The sequence below is a fragment of the Lonchura striata genome, chromosome 6 (genome assembly GCF_046129695.1).
Source record: "Lonchura striata isolate bLonStr1 chromosome 6, bLonStr1.mat, whole genome shotgun sequence".
Classification (NCBI taxonomy): domain Eukaryota; kingdom Metazoa; phylum Chordata; class Aves; order Passeriformes; family Estrildidae; genus Lonchura; species Lonchura striata.
The window spans coordinates 27,094,884-27,111,312 of record NC_134608.1 but is presented as its reverse complement, the minus strand read 5'-3'; the positions used below and the strand labels follow the sequence as shown (position 1 = coordinate 27,111,312).

The 16,429-nt window shown below is 38.5% G+C and overlaps 2 protein-coding genes across 11 annotated transcripts in view; one reads left to right on the top strand and one right to left on the bottom strand.

The window, feature by feature from the left end:
* The window catches only part of HECTD1 (HECT domain E3 ubiquitin protein ligase 1), a 60,810-nt gene extending 52,093 nt beyond the window's left edge, over positions 1-8,717 (bottom strand). For all 10 annotated transcript variants that reach the window (XM_021539332.2, XM_021539340.2, XM_021539339.2 and 7 more), the window contains exons 1-2: positions 8,583-8,717; positions 6,300-6,576 (exon numbers count right to left, since the gene is read on the bottom strand). In XM_021539332.2, coding sequence (XP_021395007.2) covers positions 6,300-6,439 — 140 coding nt within the window. In that variant the 5' untranslated portion in view covers positions 6,440-6,576; positions 8,583-8,717. The remainder of the gene's footprint in view (positions 1-6,299; positions 6,577-8,582) is intronic.
* Positions 1-16,429, top strand: part of NUBPL (NUBP iron-sulfur cluster assembly factor, mitochondrial) — a 284,585-nt gene that overhangs the window by 85,532 nt on the left and 182,624 nt on the right. The gene's annotated exons all lie outside the window — the stretch shown is intronic.

Sequence of the window (16,429 nt, the reverse complement as noted above, 5' to 3'; positions counted from 1 at the left end):
CATCTATGCTTCTTCTTAAGAGGCCAATATTAAAAATCACTTGACCACTAGTCATGCAAGAAAGGAACCCTGCAATGTCACATTCCTGTAACATCTTCTGTTAGTCTCTCTCATCCAATCTGTTAGGAGCTGACACTTTCAAAAGGTCATTAACCCGATGCCTTAACATCCTGCACCCATCTTATGCACAGTAGTTGCAAGAATCATTTCAGTTTAATCTCAGAATCATTTCAGTTTAATATCACACACAAATATCTGAAGAAAATAAAGAATACTTGATGATACCACTAGAAAAAAAAATAAATGCCAGACTAGTAAATAGTGACATTGTGATGAGTTGTTTGGAATACCTAGAGGCACAGGCTCATTTAAACAAAATGTGTTTTAACACACACAAATGCCAAATTACAGACCTTAGTCTAAGTAATACACCAAGCCATATCTAAGCCACAAGCACTCATATCCTTGAAAGCAACTCTGAAGACAGGTAACTAAAACCACACTTCCTGTACAAAGTTTTGGAAACATCTAACTCAACTTGGCACGTTTAACTGTTAGCAGCAAGTCAAAGGCACTACTATAAACAGCATGGATGAAGGCAACACTGGAAAGTATTTCTGAAGAACTTGCGAACTGAAGAACTAGAAAAAGGGAGGAAGATCAAGAGCTGATGAAATCCTTGAGTGCAGGTACGTTTACATTAAGAATGCTACTTGCTTCTAATCTATATAGGAAAAGGTGAACTGACTGCTGTCTAGAGAATTCATCAGACTGGCCAATTCTTATGGAAAAGAGCAAGTAAATTTCAACAACAAAGATAACTTAGGCAGATTTAATTGCAAAAGAGAGAGTAAAAATAGTTAAGATGCCCTCTCAGAAGCATTAGCTACACATTATGCTTGTATGAAACAAGATGCTAAATCAAATAATTACCATATAAAATATAAGGGCCATGACAGAAGAGAGGATGTCGATTTAGACTTAATCTTCCCTTCTGACCTTTGCAACCATTAAGATGCTCAAAATAACTAGACAAGGTTAATTAATCTCCACAACACCAGTGACAACAAGGCCAAAATTCCCATTTTACAAAAAGCAACCAGAAAGACATTAGTACTTTAAAATTCTTGTAATTAAAAAGAGAGAAAACCAAAACCAACAACAACAAAACAGCCCTAAAAATCAGGAATAATTCTAAACATTATGTTGTAACAAGATTACTCCCTGAAAAATACAGAGTACACCCCTATTTCCATATCAGAAAACCACTCTTTAGGATGCTGAAGATCCCACTATATTGGAGGCCACAGAGTAAATTACTCCAGTGCTGGTATTTCACTGTTGCCATACCCTCTTGCCTTCATTAAAAGAAAAAAAGCTTAGTAGGAATCTCATGAGACTTGCCACTATAAAGGTTACAAAATTTCACTTGGGAGAGACGTCTGCATTAGTGCAAACCAGTAATTCTCTAAGGACTTACCCTTTGCATGGTTTAAAATTCTGAAAACTGTAGTCTATTATTGACAGCAATACTTGTTCGAATTTACTCACTGCTGCACTCCAGCACAAAAGAGTAACAAATATCTAACTTTATTTTTTCCTTAAAATAAAAAAAATGAGCAAATCTTTAGGACACAAAACATGAAACCATCTTGATACCAACAGAGCTGCTGTCTCAGTCTGATAGTTTTTCCATAATTGTCAGATCTGTTAAAGTGCACTTTACTGTCTGAATTACAAAGATGCTTTGTAAGGGCAGCCCAGATTGTAAATATATTCCTGAAAACCAGCACTTTGGGTTTCTATCCCTATAGGAATATAGGAATTTTCTTTTTGTCTGTATATCTAATTATGATTTACTGATGTTTTGCAATACTGGTAAAGACAGGAGAATGTAGTTTTAAGCAGGTACAGGTAAAGCTAAACTGTTCCACATTAACAGTCTCACTAGCTCACATCAACAGTCTTTGGTTCACTAGAATTTCTTCTTATACTTGCTAGCAAATACAATATAAAGATATACACTTCTTCCCTAGTGAAAAGATACTTTGAAAAGAAAAAGATTCCGTGTGAATTAAACATATTTGATATAAAAAATAAAATTAAAGGATTTCTGTTTTACACATTAGAACCCTAACACATGACCCTTTGTACAATTTGTTTGTATTTGTCAAATGGGCTGATAACTCCTGATAATTTCTTGCTTACCAAATCTGAAAATGCCAAATATACAGAGGTAACTTACAGAAGAGCCAAACAGGAAGATGTTTTCTCCTTCTGAGCATTAATAAGGCCTATTTAATCTGCTGTGTAAAGAAAAGTTTTAAGCAGGTCTTCTTTGTTATACAAGTGCTTTAATCTACAAATTTTCATTGTAATTAATTGCTAAGCTAAGTACTTTTACTCTGACAGACAGCAACAGAAAGCTAAACCAGAAGAGTTCTAGTTTTATTTCACAAAAAAGTGAAACAATTACATGAGGTGAAAAAATTATAAATTGAAACACCTAAGCAGAAAAGAGCTACATTAATAATGTAAGATTGCAACTAAGAGTCTCTACATACATTTAAACTGTTACAGGTAATTTAAAAGACAAAACAAAGCCCATAATTTCAATTAAGTTTATATTAAATGCATTCTTCAAACTCCGGTTCAAGTGGATTTAATAGTGCACAGTTTAACTACAATTTGGGACGAACACTTATAATCACAACAGTTTTGCTGTTTTACTCCAATTAAATTATTTAACAGAACCATTTCTCCTCATTCATTAAGTTTCTGTAGTTCAAGTTTGTGGCTTTTGTTGCTGGTAAAATGTTAGCCATTCTTCATGCCAAGTGACTAGCAGTGTCGGTGACTCATTATCACCAGAAGATGAATACGCCACTGACTTTTGTAATGTTAACATATGAATAACTTTCAAAATAATTTAATTGGATGTAATATGTAAATCTGGGAAGAAGTAAAGAAACATCAATTATTTGGCAGCACTACCTGTTAATCAGCTGCCTACCCCAAAATCTGCTGTGATGCTGCTAGAACTCTGCAAGAACATTATGAAATGCATCACCCTGCACATGTGCCTGCTTGCAGTTTGGAGCTGAACTGAAACACCAATTCCAATATCCACTACTCTTGTACAAAAGCAAATTATTACTTTTATCATCAGCTATCTAATTTCCTTCAGAACACGTATGCAAGTAACTCTTACAAAATGAAGTGCAAAATTCTGAATCCAACATTTCAATACATTTTTTTCTATTCAACATTCTGCTTTCTTTGCCAAGTAAGATTGTGTATTGCCCTTAATTCCCTAAGAAAGCAGTACAGAAACGGTGTTGTGGTTTTCAAGATGCTGCAGAGCATTCATGTCAATACTTCTAATGTGGTCTTGTTTCACAGTTTTGCCAGTCCTCACCATACACAGCTTTCAATCACCAGATGTACTTCACTAAAATGATGGGCTTTTTCTTAGCTTACATCACAAAAGTCAATAATTTCTTACATAAAAGTGGAGTAATATTTAATATTTAAAGTTACTCTAATGAAGCTGTGAAAAGCATCCCATTTCATTCTCCAAGAAACTGACTGTTTTAAAAGTCCATCTCGAAGTTGCCAAGTTTCACAGATGAAAAATTTTCTTTAGAGTTTTGTCAACATATAACTAATAGAAATTAACAATTCCAAGATCTTTAAATAACATGTGCACAGCATCCAAAAACATGGAAATGCTGTTCTTTACTTAGTAAAGGAAAAGAATATTGTAAAATCTAGAGGCTGTATTTCTTACCAACAGAAAAATACATCCGTATTCTAGATCAGGTATGCACTGAAAATATTTTCAAGATTTGTTCCTGAAAAAAAGAGTTTAACAGCCCTTCTGTCACACAGTACACCTTATATTTCAACAAGAAGCAATTCCTTTAAAAAATAAGCTAAAAAGGAGCTATAAAATATTATCCATTATTAATTCATTTATACCCTCTCAGCACATAGAACCGTAAAATATTATCCATTATTATTTTAGTTATACTCTCTCAGCACATGACAATTTTGGCTACTTGAACTGTCATTTGGAAAGATTTTAAAAATACGTTTCAAGATATCATCTGTTTCTTACAAAGCTCATTTAAAGCCACCTTGAAATGCAGGCACATGAGACAATCACTGAGAAGTTCTCCACTGAAGACTGTATACCTTTCTCTGCTTCTCCCATATTTCCAGTTATGCAGTTCCACCTCCAGTGCTCATCAGACACTGCCCTATATGCTGTAACTCACTGCAACAGCAGAAAACTAACAACCTTCTTCAGCAGGTTCAAAGAGCAGCTTGCACTTGCAGAGAATTAGAGGAGTCCAGTAAGCCCTGACAGTGGCAGGAACAAGAGTATGGTTGTGAGGAATAAAAAGGGTGGATAATAAATGGGAGATGGTAATGATCTACCATGTCAGTTCACTAGACACCACGGTACCAGATCACACACTTCAGTATAGTACAGAGCCAATAAAAAGTAGCAGTTTCAACATTATTGCAAAATCACTTCAACAGGCAGAGAACTTTGGTAACTTCTTCCCCTATTTACATTTTATTCTCTTACTTTTAAGGAAAACTTACAAGAGCAAAAGAAACAGAAAACTCAGAAACCGCTAAAATTAAACTATATCAACACTCAAAAAAAAAATTAAAATACCAAATGACATTTTAAATATTTCTTCTTTCACACATAAATGATTTTAAAACCATAGCAGTGCAGTAAAAGAAGAGCATTCATTATATACAGTATAAGGAAAAAAAAAAAGAAGCATTTGGACTACTTAATTCATTTATATTGAAATAAAAGTCTGTTCTAAATAATATGCATAAAACCCACAGCCGATTTATATTTTTTGAAGTTGACATTCCAGTCCCGACTCTCAAATACCCATAAGATAACCTTAAAAATGCTTATGCCTAATTCTACACATTCTACAATATAGAAGAGAATATCCTGAAACAGGCAGTTCACCCAGATTAATCAGAAAAATTATTTCTTAACTATCAAGGTTTTTGATACAATGGTGAATTCTGAGGCTCCCCCAGTATCAGTAGTGTGAGGATAGACAGGGAAGTTGAACGGATCTCACTCTTCAAGTTAAAATTTCATCTGTAAGCTCACCAAGGCAAAGAACAGGCAGCTTCAACTTTTAAAACACTGCACAAAATTGTGCTCAGTGCTCTGCAACTGCTACAATGCAAATTTTAGAGGTGCATGGATTTTACATTTCTGTAATAAATACAGTCATGAGAACAGCTTCTAAGAGGTAAGTCCGAAAACTGTTTCCCTCAGAGCTACAAAACTAAACAATGTAACAGACATCTACCTTCTCAAATGCTTCTAAATCCATACTCCTAAAAAGCAGGATGCATCTGAAAAACACTTCCCACATTTTATTATGAAAAGAAAGTGAGAGCAATGAACAAAACCATGGGAAAGAAAAGAGGAAAGAGCATGAAAATCAAAACTGAAGAAACCAACAAAAAAGTAAAAGTTGTGATTGCTTACACTTTTGCTACCTCTTCCAGACTAGTGGTGGGCTCTCACAGGAAGTAATGTAGCACAAGTACAGCAACATTCAAGTAACAGAAGTGATAATATCAGCATTTTGTGCTGTGAGAAATATAAAAAGGATTGAGTGCAGAGACTGTGCTATATGACATGTAAAAATGCAGTTGAAAAGAAGGGTGGTATGAACAGCAACGTGCTCCAAAGAAGGGGCAAATTTTTTGTGTGAACAATGGTTACTGCTTGTGATTTTTGCTTGGATTTACCGAACTCAAAAAAAGCTACTATATCCCTTGATAAAAGTACTGTGAGAGTATGGATGCTTAAATATATCTAGGTATGATCATTATAATCCTAGTGCAAAAAAAGTCTCTCTCTACCAAAACAAAACACACACACAAAAAAAAACCAAACAACTCCAAAAGAAAAAATGAAACAAATGAACAAAAGAAAAACCAAAACTCCCCCACCACACACAGACAAATCCACATCATTTAATTTAAAGAAACATACTAAGAGTTGCAATCAGCTCTGTGTCAGAACAGGCACCATGTATCACCCAAACAACATTATATTTTTAATCAGACAAGGGTACGTCACGTGACATTAACAGAAACACTTGATTTAAGTGATCTAAACTGAAGTTCAGTTTGTAAAAACATTTTTGAGGCTGAAAGCTTCTAGGAATGTTAAATATTACATTCAGCTGCAGAAAGGGGAAAATAACATTCCATAAACAAAAGCCAGAATTACTTACGTTTCAAAACAGCGATCCACGTTGTCTGACATCAGAAGCAGCATGCAGAGCTGTTCCAGTGCTATTAGCTGCATATCCCTTTCATCCCCCTGCCCCATCTGCAGCCATTCCAGCAACGTGTCTGGATCCACATCTGCCATGGTTTTGTACAAAAAAAAAAGCCGCTTCCACTTCAGTTAAAAAGTAACAAAAATATCCTTTTAATTGTAGAAGCCAGACTAACTTCAGGACAATTAATTTCTCTCTTCAGTCAGCCTCACGCTTTTGCAGTTTTTACCTGGCAAGTACAAAAAGTAATCATCATCACAACCTTGTTATTGAACTCTCTGTATTTGCTCCTCTCTAAAATGTATAGCATATATTTGGAAGAAAATTAAGGAAATTTTCACATATCTTATCAGCAAATGCGGGTTTTTTTCAAGCTTTATAAGCGAGTAAATAGTAGAGAGTTTCTTCCGTTTTGAGGTTAACGCAAAATTAAAGCTAGAAAAATTGTGCTTAACCCTTTTGTGTATTCTTAAAACTAAGAGAAAGAAAGCGATGCCTTGCTCATCCCCCTCCTTTAATAACACTTTATTATAAAGTGTTCAGTTTTATGAGAGATGAATTATCTCCTCAATAAAATATTCAAATATAGAAAGATAATGAATTTCACATTTTAAATAGGAATCCATAAAATAAAAAACTGAGATGTATAACAACAGACTTTCAGAATCTTTGGAAACCTTTTAAAGGTTCAAGTACTTCATTTAAACCAGCATTCAAGCATAAGGATAACAGGCTTTTTATGTAAAGCATAAAAAAAAGACAACATAAAAACCACTTCCATTTTCAAAAGTTAGCAGTTTGTTGGGTTGTTTGGGGACTTTTTGGAAACAAATATTTAATTCATAGCTTTCAAAAAAATCCAGTGAATAATTCAAATAATTCGCACACATATAAGGAAAACAACATTGTTTGTTGGCCCAATGCCATAGTTGTACATGCAAGCTGAAGACCAAAAAAGTCCCCTTGCCTAAACTTTGTGTTTAACAAACTGTCAAATTCACCTCCCTTGCCTAAAAACACAGCAATTGTGACTATTTTCATATAAAACCTAATGGGTTACAAACCAATCTCTCCAAATTAGACATACAAGAAAAATAATACCCTTTCAAAACACAGCTTAGAGAAGAAGAACTAGTTTACCAAACTCATAGGTAAATATGAAATGCTGGACACTGGACAGTGTCCCCACAAACAGGGGGGAGGTGATGTGGGAGGAAGAAGCTTGATCTGGACAAAGTCTGCCTACTTGTTTACTTGCTGCTAATGAGTTAATAGTTAAAAAATAACTCTATCAAGGGCATGTCTACAAAAGGGAATCAGAAATTAGTATTATATGAAGAAACACACACTGAATCAGCTCTTTCACAAAAGCTTCAAACTCAAAATATTACAGAAGTACAACAGATAGGATCTTATACAATTTAGGGCCAGAATATTACAGATCGCTCTACTACTGCTTACCAGTTATAAATTTGACATTATCTTACTCTAAAAAGTAATTTAATATTAATAAACTGATGTTCTGTGTTTCAAACACTGCCTATGATTCTCCAAAATATTTACAGACTACATTTCCTGCTCTAATCCTACATAAAACTACTTTCAAACAGTAAAAGTGGAATCACATTATATGTATTCTACCTCTCCTTACCACGACTAAATCGTTATTTCCGGGAGCGGAGAAATGAGTGATAGCGAGAGAAACAAGAAAATTAAGAGACAGCGAAAGTGGGGTAAGTTCACCACAGGCACCTACTGTTCTCGTAGCCCAGACGGGCGGTGCAGGAGCACCGCGCGGAGCACGGAGCGAGGCGAGCGGCCGGAGCAGGGGCCGGAGCGGGGCCCGGCCCGTCCCGCCCGGGCCTGCTCGCACGCTCCAGGCGGGCCGGGGCCGCGCGCCGCTCCGGGCCCCTTCCCCGCACGGCGCCGCCCGGGCCAGGGCAGGCACCGCCTCCGCCGCCCCGCCGCCCCCGCACGGGGCACCCGGCGGCCTGAGGGGCTCCCCGGCAGCGCCGCCCCGCTCTGTCCCCGGCCCCTCGCACACTTTCCGGCACCCGCCGCCTCGCCCCGGCCGCAGCTCGGCCCGCTTCCTCCCGGCCCGACAGGCCCGGGCAGCGACGCTCGAGTTCCCGGCGAGCCGCAGGCCGCGCAGGGTGACCCGGCCTGGCTGCTCGGGAAAGGCGCCGTCTCCCAGCGCGGGCCGCAGAGGCCCCGCGCCCCCCCCGCGCCGCTCACCTCAGCCCTCCGCAGCCTCCTCGCCGGAGCCGAGCCCTCCTCAGCGCCACTCCGAGAGCGAAGCAGCGGCGCGGCGGCGGCAGCCCGGGCCCCGCGGCAGGCGGCGGCCAGCGGCATCCATGGCGCTCCGCCCGCTGCGGGGTGGGCGGGCGCGGCAGGAGGCGCGCTCGGGGCGGAGCTGAGGCGCCGAGCGGCCGCTGGGGGCGCTGCGGGCGCCTCCGCGGAGAAGGGGCCGCTCCCGCGGGCGCGCTCCGCCCCGCGCCGCCGCTGCGGAGCCCCGCTGCGGCCTGCCCGCCACCGGCCCTCCCCGCCTCGGCGGGCCTTCCCTTGGCTGCCTGGGTTCTGCTTTGCTTTTTCATAGTTTACAGGGCATTTTATTTCTTGCCACATTCTGGTTATTTACTTCAATGTAATATTCTTTACCTTTACGGCAGGGCTTATACTTTTCAGGGGCCACTCTCAAAAACACTTTGATCCCCCTCCAGCACCTCCATTGAAAGGGATCTGGTGAGCGGATTTTAGCGTTGCAGTGCTGGGTCTTAAGAGACCGAGGGTTTTCGTTTGCTCTTACCGAGCAGTGAGTTTGAAGTGCTCCAACTGCGCCGCGTGGCTTGAAACACCTTTTGCAGTTGAGTGGTCTACTGCCATACGAGCTGCAAAATGCTGTACAACTACTTTGCACATGATTAAAAGATGAAGGAAGTAAACTGCTAAAAATTTAAAATGAGGGATTTTCAAAATAGTTTCATTCTCTGTAGTGTGACGCATTTTGCAAAGGAATTTAAGCCTATTAATATAAGTACAGTAAGTAAGATTATTGTACATTTGAATGCCATTCCTACCTACATCATAGACATTTCCTGCAATTAGAAAGCTAAAACTACACACTGAACAAAAAGGCAATAGGAGTCATGCTCAGTTAAAACTTGCCGAATGCCGACATTTTTATTGGTCAATGTTGTAATAGCATGCCTAGAAAGTGTTATTTTTATTGGCACAGGTTTTATTCAGAACACAAGAACAGTAGTTCTTTTGTCTGTGTTTCTGATCTCTAAGGCAGCTCAGCCTTTCTGTCTTACCATATTACATCTCTGTTATCTGCGACTCGTTCCAGCTCAGCCGAGACTTACATATGCATCCTTTGCCTGTGCTTGTCCTTCAGAGGTCAGGAAGACCTATGATATGCTTAAAGTTAAGGACACAAGGCTGTAGAAGGACTGAGTCTACATTCTTTCAATTTAGAAACTTGGTCTTCTTTAACTTTTCACCAGTGCAGAAGCAGCAGAATTAGGCCAGTGTTTTGAGACCTGCATCTGCTAAGTGACCTTGCTCCTGTTGCATGATGCTAGAACAATTGCCTTTGCTTTTTTCATGAAGAAAAGTTTCAGATAAAGAAATATTATTTTCTTCTGAAGACCAAAAATGTTGAAATCAAATAAACATTTCATTCTTTTCACATGGAATTCAATATCTTGTTCAGGTGTCTGGCAAGACACATAGTTATTTGTGGACAATATGAAGATATAAAAATACAGATAAATTTAGAACAAAATCAAAATTTTAAATACTGTACTTGAATATGAATCATGGATTTAAAGTACTATAAAGCAGGCATACAAAACTTAAATACTGGAAATATCTTTCAGATACATAGTTATTTCTAAACGGAAAAATATAAATACTTCTATGCCATGTTGCATGAATTGCCCAATTTCATCTATCAGGGGTTTTTTTACTCAAAGAAGTACACTGAATAATGTACTACAGCTTTAATCAGGAATCAGGATCTTTTTTTATTCTGATACAATATTTAAAAGTTTGCTAGTGATTTTTGTTCTTTGTTATGCGATTTCTTCCCACCAGAACAAATCTGAAAAATAATGCTGACTAGATAATTTCTCCTTCATTGATTATATACTTCTTACAATATATGTATGTTAATTGACTGATTAATACTTTTTTTCACTTCCTGTGCTGATGGGCATTCAAATTACTTTCTACACACTCTTTGTCAAAGAGTGCTTCATTGAAATACAACACAGTAAGTGATACCCCTGAAGTTATTGTTTCAGACTCCCTCTGTGTGCAGCACTGATCCAGACTAGAACTGCCTCTTCAAAAGGGGCTGTTCTTTAATACTTACTAAGACGGAAATCACTAGCAACTTAGAGTGCACTTAGCAGATAAGAAAGACATCAGCATCACATTTGTATGGAATTACTCACATTCATTTGAGTTTTCACACAGCAAAGGTTTGTTCTGACCCCCAAGTTTCCAGCCCGTGCCCATCATTCCATTAGTGCCCAGTCTAAGCCTTCTGAGGAAGGAGAACTTTATGTGGATTAGTGCAGCCAGGTGGGGAAGGCGAGTGATGGCATACATTGAAGTGACAAATAATGGAGCTTGACTGTGGTAGCTGCTTGAAGAAATTGCTTTCCTACACTGAGCATTGTGTGAAACTTGCAAAAACAACTCCCATTCCCTGTGCTTGTGCAAGGTACATATTTTTCATGCAGTTAGAAAATTACCCAAATGCTAACACTAGGCTGGCACGCAATTCGTGTATGACCTTGGCCTAATCCCTTAACCACTGCGTGTCTCTTTCTCCTCCTTTTCAAAATAAGGAGATAGTAATGCTGGAGTCACAAATGTCTTAGCACTTATGGAATTGTGAATTGCTGAAGCATGTTACTATATTAAGTCTTAAACAATGCCATATATTTATGACTACACTTGAGCAGGCCACACATGTGACTGACAATGCCTTTGGAAATTAGGCCACATAGGGTCAACATAGATTGATCTTTGTAGAGTGTTATACTGAGCAATTGACATCATTTTTGCTGAGTATTTACCTGAAAATTAAAACCTGGCTTTAAAAGAGAAAATGTCAGCACAATTACTAGGATGATGTCAGGGACACATGAACAACAGTAAAATATGCCATGAGGGTAGCAAGGATCAGGGATGGGGTTGCAGACACAGAGAGATTCTGATACATTTGTAAAGGACACCCCACTTGAGACAGCTTCTCAACATTGCAGGTGTTCTCAAAAGTATTTCAATTCTCTTAGAAAAGAAGCCACTTTTGGCTAGGATTCTGCAAAAGCTTCTCACAATGGGAAAAAACCTACGTGTTTTTTTCACTTATAGCTCCAAGAAGAATAACATTTATTACTGCTCTTATATTATATGCAGGCTGGTGTTTTCTATATGGTTTTAGCTGATAGCAGAAGGAATGTCATGGGCACTCTTAACGTCACTGTGTGATAGTAAGGATTGAAAGCTTCAGACTGGAATGATTGAGCTCTTGTTACAGAAGATACAAAACTGACCTGTAATCAATCTGAAATACACCTACAATTCAGAGAAAACAAGAAGACTCCGATTCCTTATGTTTTTTTTTTAATTGATACAGCAACTAGAAACCAGGATAACTGGTGTTTTTGTTAGCTTTCTGCTTACTTTGCTGTACATGCCAAGTTGATGTTTCCAAAAATATCACTCCTCTCTAGTAAATAGATCAGAAGGTGATATAAACAGACCCTGAACACCTCCATCAATTTAAGGGAGTAGTTTATGTTGAAAACCAGGGCTGTGCCCAGTGAAATAAAACTGTTAGGTTATTTATGGATTATTTATTCTTTCACTTTAACACTCATTTCTCTGCCACCCACACAATAACATAGTTGAAAACAGTGAAAGTACTTACTCCTCCAAATCCAAAAGATTAATAATTCCATACATTTTGTTTTTTGGATTAATATTATTCTTCTAAAGAAAACGTTACTAAATGTTTACTACACATTTCAAAGCAATGAGGTCGTATATTACAGAAGCTTTCTTACTATGCCAAGTAAGAGTTAGTCTTACAGAATGTCGCTATGTAAGTATATTGATAAGATTTCCCTATGGATTTTTTTTAATGAATAAAATACAGTTGTGAAAAGCTTTTCGGATTTAGATCCTCCTCCATTACCCCAAGTCTTTCCTTAGCCACTGCGCTGTTGCACAAGCCTGGGGAGCACAAACATAGCGTCACGTCTTGACTTGGCAGCACGCGTGCCAGCCCGGCAGCCCGGCGCTCCGCAGTGCCGCGCTGCTGCCCGGCCAGGTGTGCTGGCAGGCGGCTCTGCCGCATCCCGCAGCAGGAGCGCGGTGAGAGGTTTCCTGCTGGGAGCCAGCCCGTGCGCTGCGCGTCCGTGTGGGGAGCGCACCGGCGGCGCTGACGCGACCGGTGTGCGAGGGACACGCGGGTGTTCACCGAGGTACGCGCTGAGTCATTGCTCGGCTCCTCCTCGGCAGAGCCTCCGCTTCCTGGAAGCTGCTGCCTCAGCCAGCTGCCCTCTGAGCTGACTGCGGTTCAAAAATCTGCAAACACTGTGAAATAATCTTTTCTTCTTTCTGAAATTATTGCTCAAAATCATAAGCATTAAAGTGGTTTTTCCTAAGTAAACTCACTTAGGTGGAGGGTTTTTGTTTGTGGAATGTTTTTTATTTCAAATTTACTTTCTTGCTGTTCCAGCCTGAAGAGTGAGAAGTAAGTAAACTTTGTATCAGTTAGCTAGTTTCTACCTCAGTTTAGCCTCAGTTATATCACTGCTTTGGACAGAAAATAGAAATTAAGCTGCCCTTACTCATGTACTTTGTACCTCCAGCTGCCAAGAGGAAAGTGAGACAGAACTTAGGCAAGAGTTCTCTATTTCAGGCTGCTAGCTCTACCCTGTCCACTAGTACCATGGGCAACAGCAATAAATCTTTATCCAAGGCAAGTGCAAGGAAAGATCAGTGACTCAGATCACAGGACTTCTTACTGTTTTAATGCCACAGACTATGTTACGACTTTCTGAATCAGAAGGTTAATTAAGATTTGGTATTTGTTCCTCATAGTTCTACTATGTTGTTACAGGAGTAAAGCACATGTAATCCTATCAAGCACTTGATGTGTCTCCCAAAACTTCCATGAAGTATTATGAATTAGTTCTAATGATCTTTGTTGATGAGAAGGCTTACAATAAGAAGAAAGTGTCTTTATCACAAAATTCTTCTTCTATATTCTGGGATTAAAAGAATCCATCTTTGAGTGTTATTGAAAATATTGTAAGTTTTACATATTTAAAAGCTTACGGATGCCTTTTACTATTTTTATAAAGAAATTATGCCCTATTCAAAGGTATTCACCATTGAATATCTTGATATGCAAAAAGAAGAAACAGTCTCAAGCTTCTAAAATCTGAATTTCTAGATTAGTTGCTGATTGAAAAGAGCTACCTCATTCACTCCAACCAGGAAAAATAATGAGAACAGAGGGGTAGAGTATGGCAAAATGCAATAATAGCACTGTCCTGGGGCACATGAGTCAGACAAGAAGAAAATTTTATCATTTACTACTGTAAACAGGAAAACTTCCTTGCCCCAGTGATGACATTTAGGGAAAAGGGGAAACTAGTATACTTCACTGATGGTTTGATCAGAAATTTAGCACTCTGCAATCTCAACTGAGCTTGGACTGTTGGGTTTGTATGAAAGGTGCCATTCAAACAAGTTAAAACTAAACTTTGTTTAGAATTGTTCTAGCAATGTGAAACCAGATTTCTGCAGATCCTCAAGTCTATACTTCTGCAAGGAAAAAAAATGCACATTTCTTAAGGAATATATTACAGGTAATAAACTGTGTACCAAGTTTTCTCTTCGTTAATTTTTGTTTATAAATGGAGATCACATTGTGCATGTACTGGGATTTGCCCTCTACTGTAACCTTTGAACTTACTCTCAGGTTACAAACTGTATTAAATAGAACTGGTTGAAAATGGGGAACTGAGAGATGAGCAAAGAGAGATGAAGGACTTTTCATATCAACAGGACTGATTTTCATTCTCTGCCCATTGCTAGTGAATGCAGTAAATTATGCTGTGGGGATTCCTCCTATATTCTTAGTTTTTGTTTCCCTTTTGTTGATCTTTTTTTTTTTAACTTCCTTAACAGAAATATTTTTTAAAAGACCAGAAATAACTCCTAAAGATCAAAGCCCTGAAATTCATTCTGTGATGTTGAATGTGAGGAAAAGGATGAGAAACACAACAAGGACATTTTAAAAATTGACACATTCCTGTTTAGGAAAGATCTTAGAAGAAGGCTTTATACTAGGCTGAACTGGATTAAACAGCACTTCTGGTGGGAGAAAAGATGTGGATAAATAGTTATGAAGGTTCCAAACACTATCTTTGCTCACTACATTTCAAACTGTGACCCAGACCAATTAAGGAGATCTTTTTGATCTGACAGTAGATAGCTTTGTGATAGAGCTTCATTTTTGTAGGAGAATAAGTAGACATGGAAGAAAATGGATATAATTATCAGATCATTTCCCTAAGAACTTTCAGTTATCTAATAGAAACATAAAGAAACCTACAAGTTGCTTTGTTTTTTAAGGCATGATTATTGGTGTAGTTTTTAAAGTTTCATCACCTGTGTTTTAGGTCCTTAGGAGTTCAGAGATCCACCTGATAAGTAAGTAAGTAGCACAGGATAAACGATTCATATTTATTTTTCTTTTTATACTCACATTTTAATCTTTTGGACCCATTGACTTATGCTCGTAAAATTGAATATCCATTTACAGGTAGCAGATTACTTCCACTAGTGCATAGGATTTTATATTTCAGTTCTGTGCCCCTAGTACCAATACCTCAAAAAAACTAAGTCAGCTGGAAAGTAGCTCCAATCCAACTCCAGCCCAAGTTGCTGAAGCCAAGCTTTTAATATCAGTGTTCTCATTACACTGATTCTCAGTTATATACAGTAAGACACAAGCATTATTTTCTTATCCAAGCATACTGCATGTGCTTTTCCTATCAGTTCTGTGTTATAAGGTTATATTTTTGTACTGTAAAAATTAAAAACATTAGCTCTTTGGGGCTTTGCTGTCTGTAAAATTTCTGTGTAAACACTGGTCTCAGTGGACAGAGGTAACTCATTAAAATGATTAAATATTGTGTGTCAGTCTGCATCAAAGCAAGTATGTACTCTACTCATTTTTTCTACAGTGCCAGCCTTTAGATCAACAGGCCAAATTATCTTTGTAAAGAAATGCCATTCTACAGATGTCAATAAGACCTCACCAATTTGGGCCAGCATGAAATTGGGCTTAAACACAAGCACTAATTATAGGAGTTTAACTAAACTGGGTCTACAGAAATTTAAAGTTTTGTATAAGATTCTTAGCTGGTTTGAGTTTTTAAGGTGAGACCCAGACCCAGATCTAGTGGCAGTTCTCTTCTGTTCATTTAGGAAGCAGCAAGCTGCAGATCAAGAGAGTAAAAAGACCTGATAGATCTTTTGCTTGTATTTCAGTGAGAAGCACCATTGAGATTGTCTCTTGCAAGGTAATTTATAGGGAGCATTGGACAGTTATTTTGATAGAGAAATGTTATCTGCTTACAACATGTTCTAAAAGTTAGTGGTGTGCTGTACTGACAACGTCAGCAGTTATTTTGGGGGAGAAACATTTTTCTGTGTTGTTTTTGCAGTAACATTTCACATACAGCAACTAGTCTATGCCCCAGTTCCTACTCTGGCCCTGATGATAGAAGGAATAGCCTTGGGCTGCTGAATCTTTTGCTAATGATTCCCAGGTATTTCATAGTGGAGGACCAGTGTCACTGACATACATTTTAAATATTGAAAGGCCACAGTGAAGATTCAAGCCTTACTGTACATATGAGGTAAAAGACATCTCCACCTCAGAATTAACAGTAAGCAGAAAATTGAGACAAAGGCTACAAAGCAGATCAGAGAGTAACGTAGTCCATGCTGATAAGATGCTCAGTAGTTTAACTCCAAAGTCT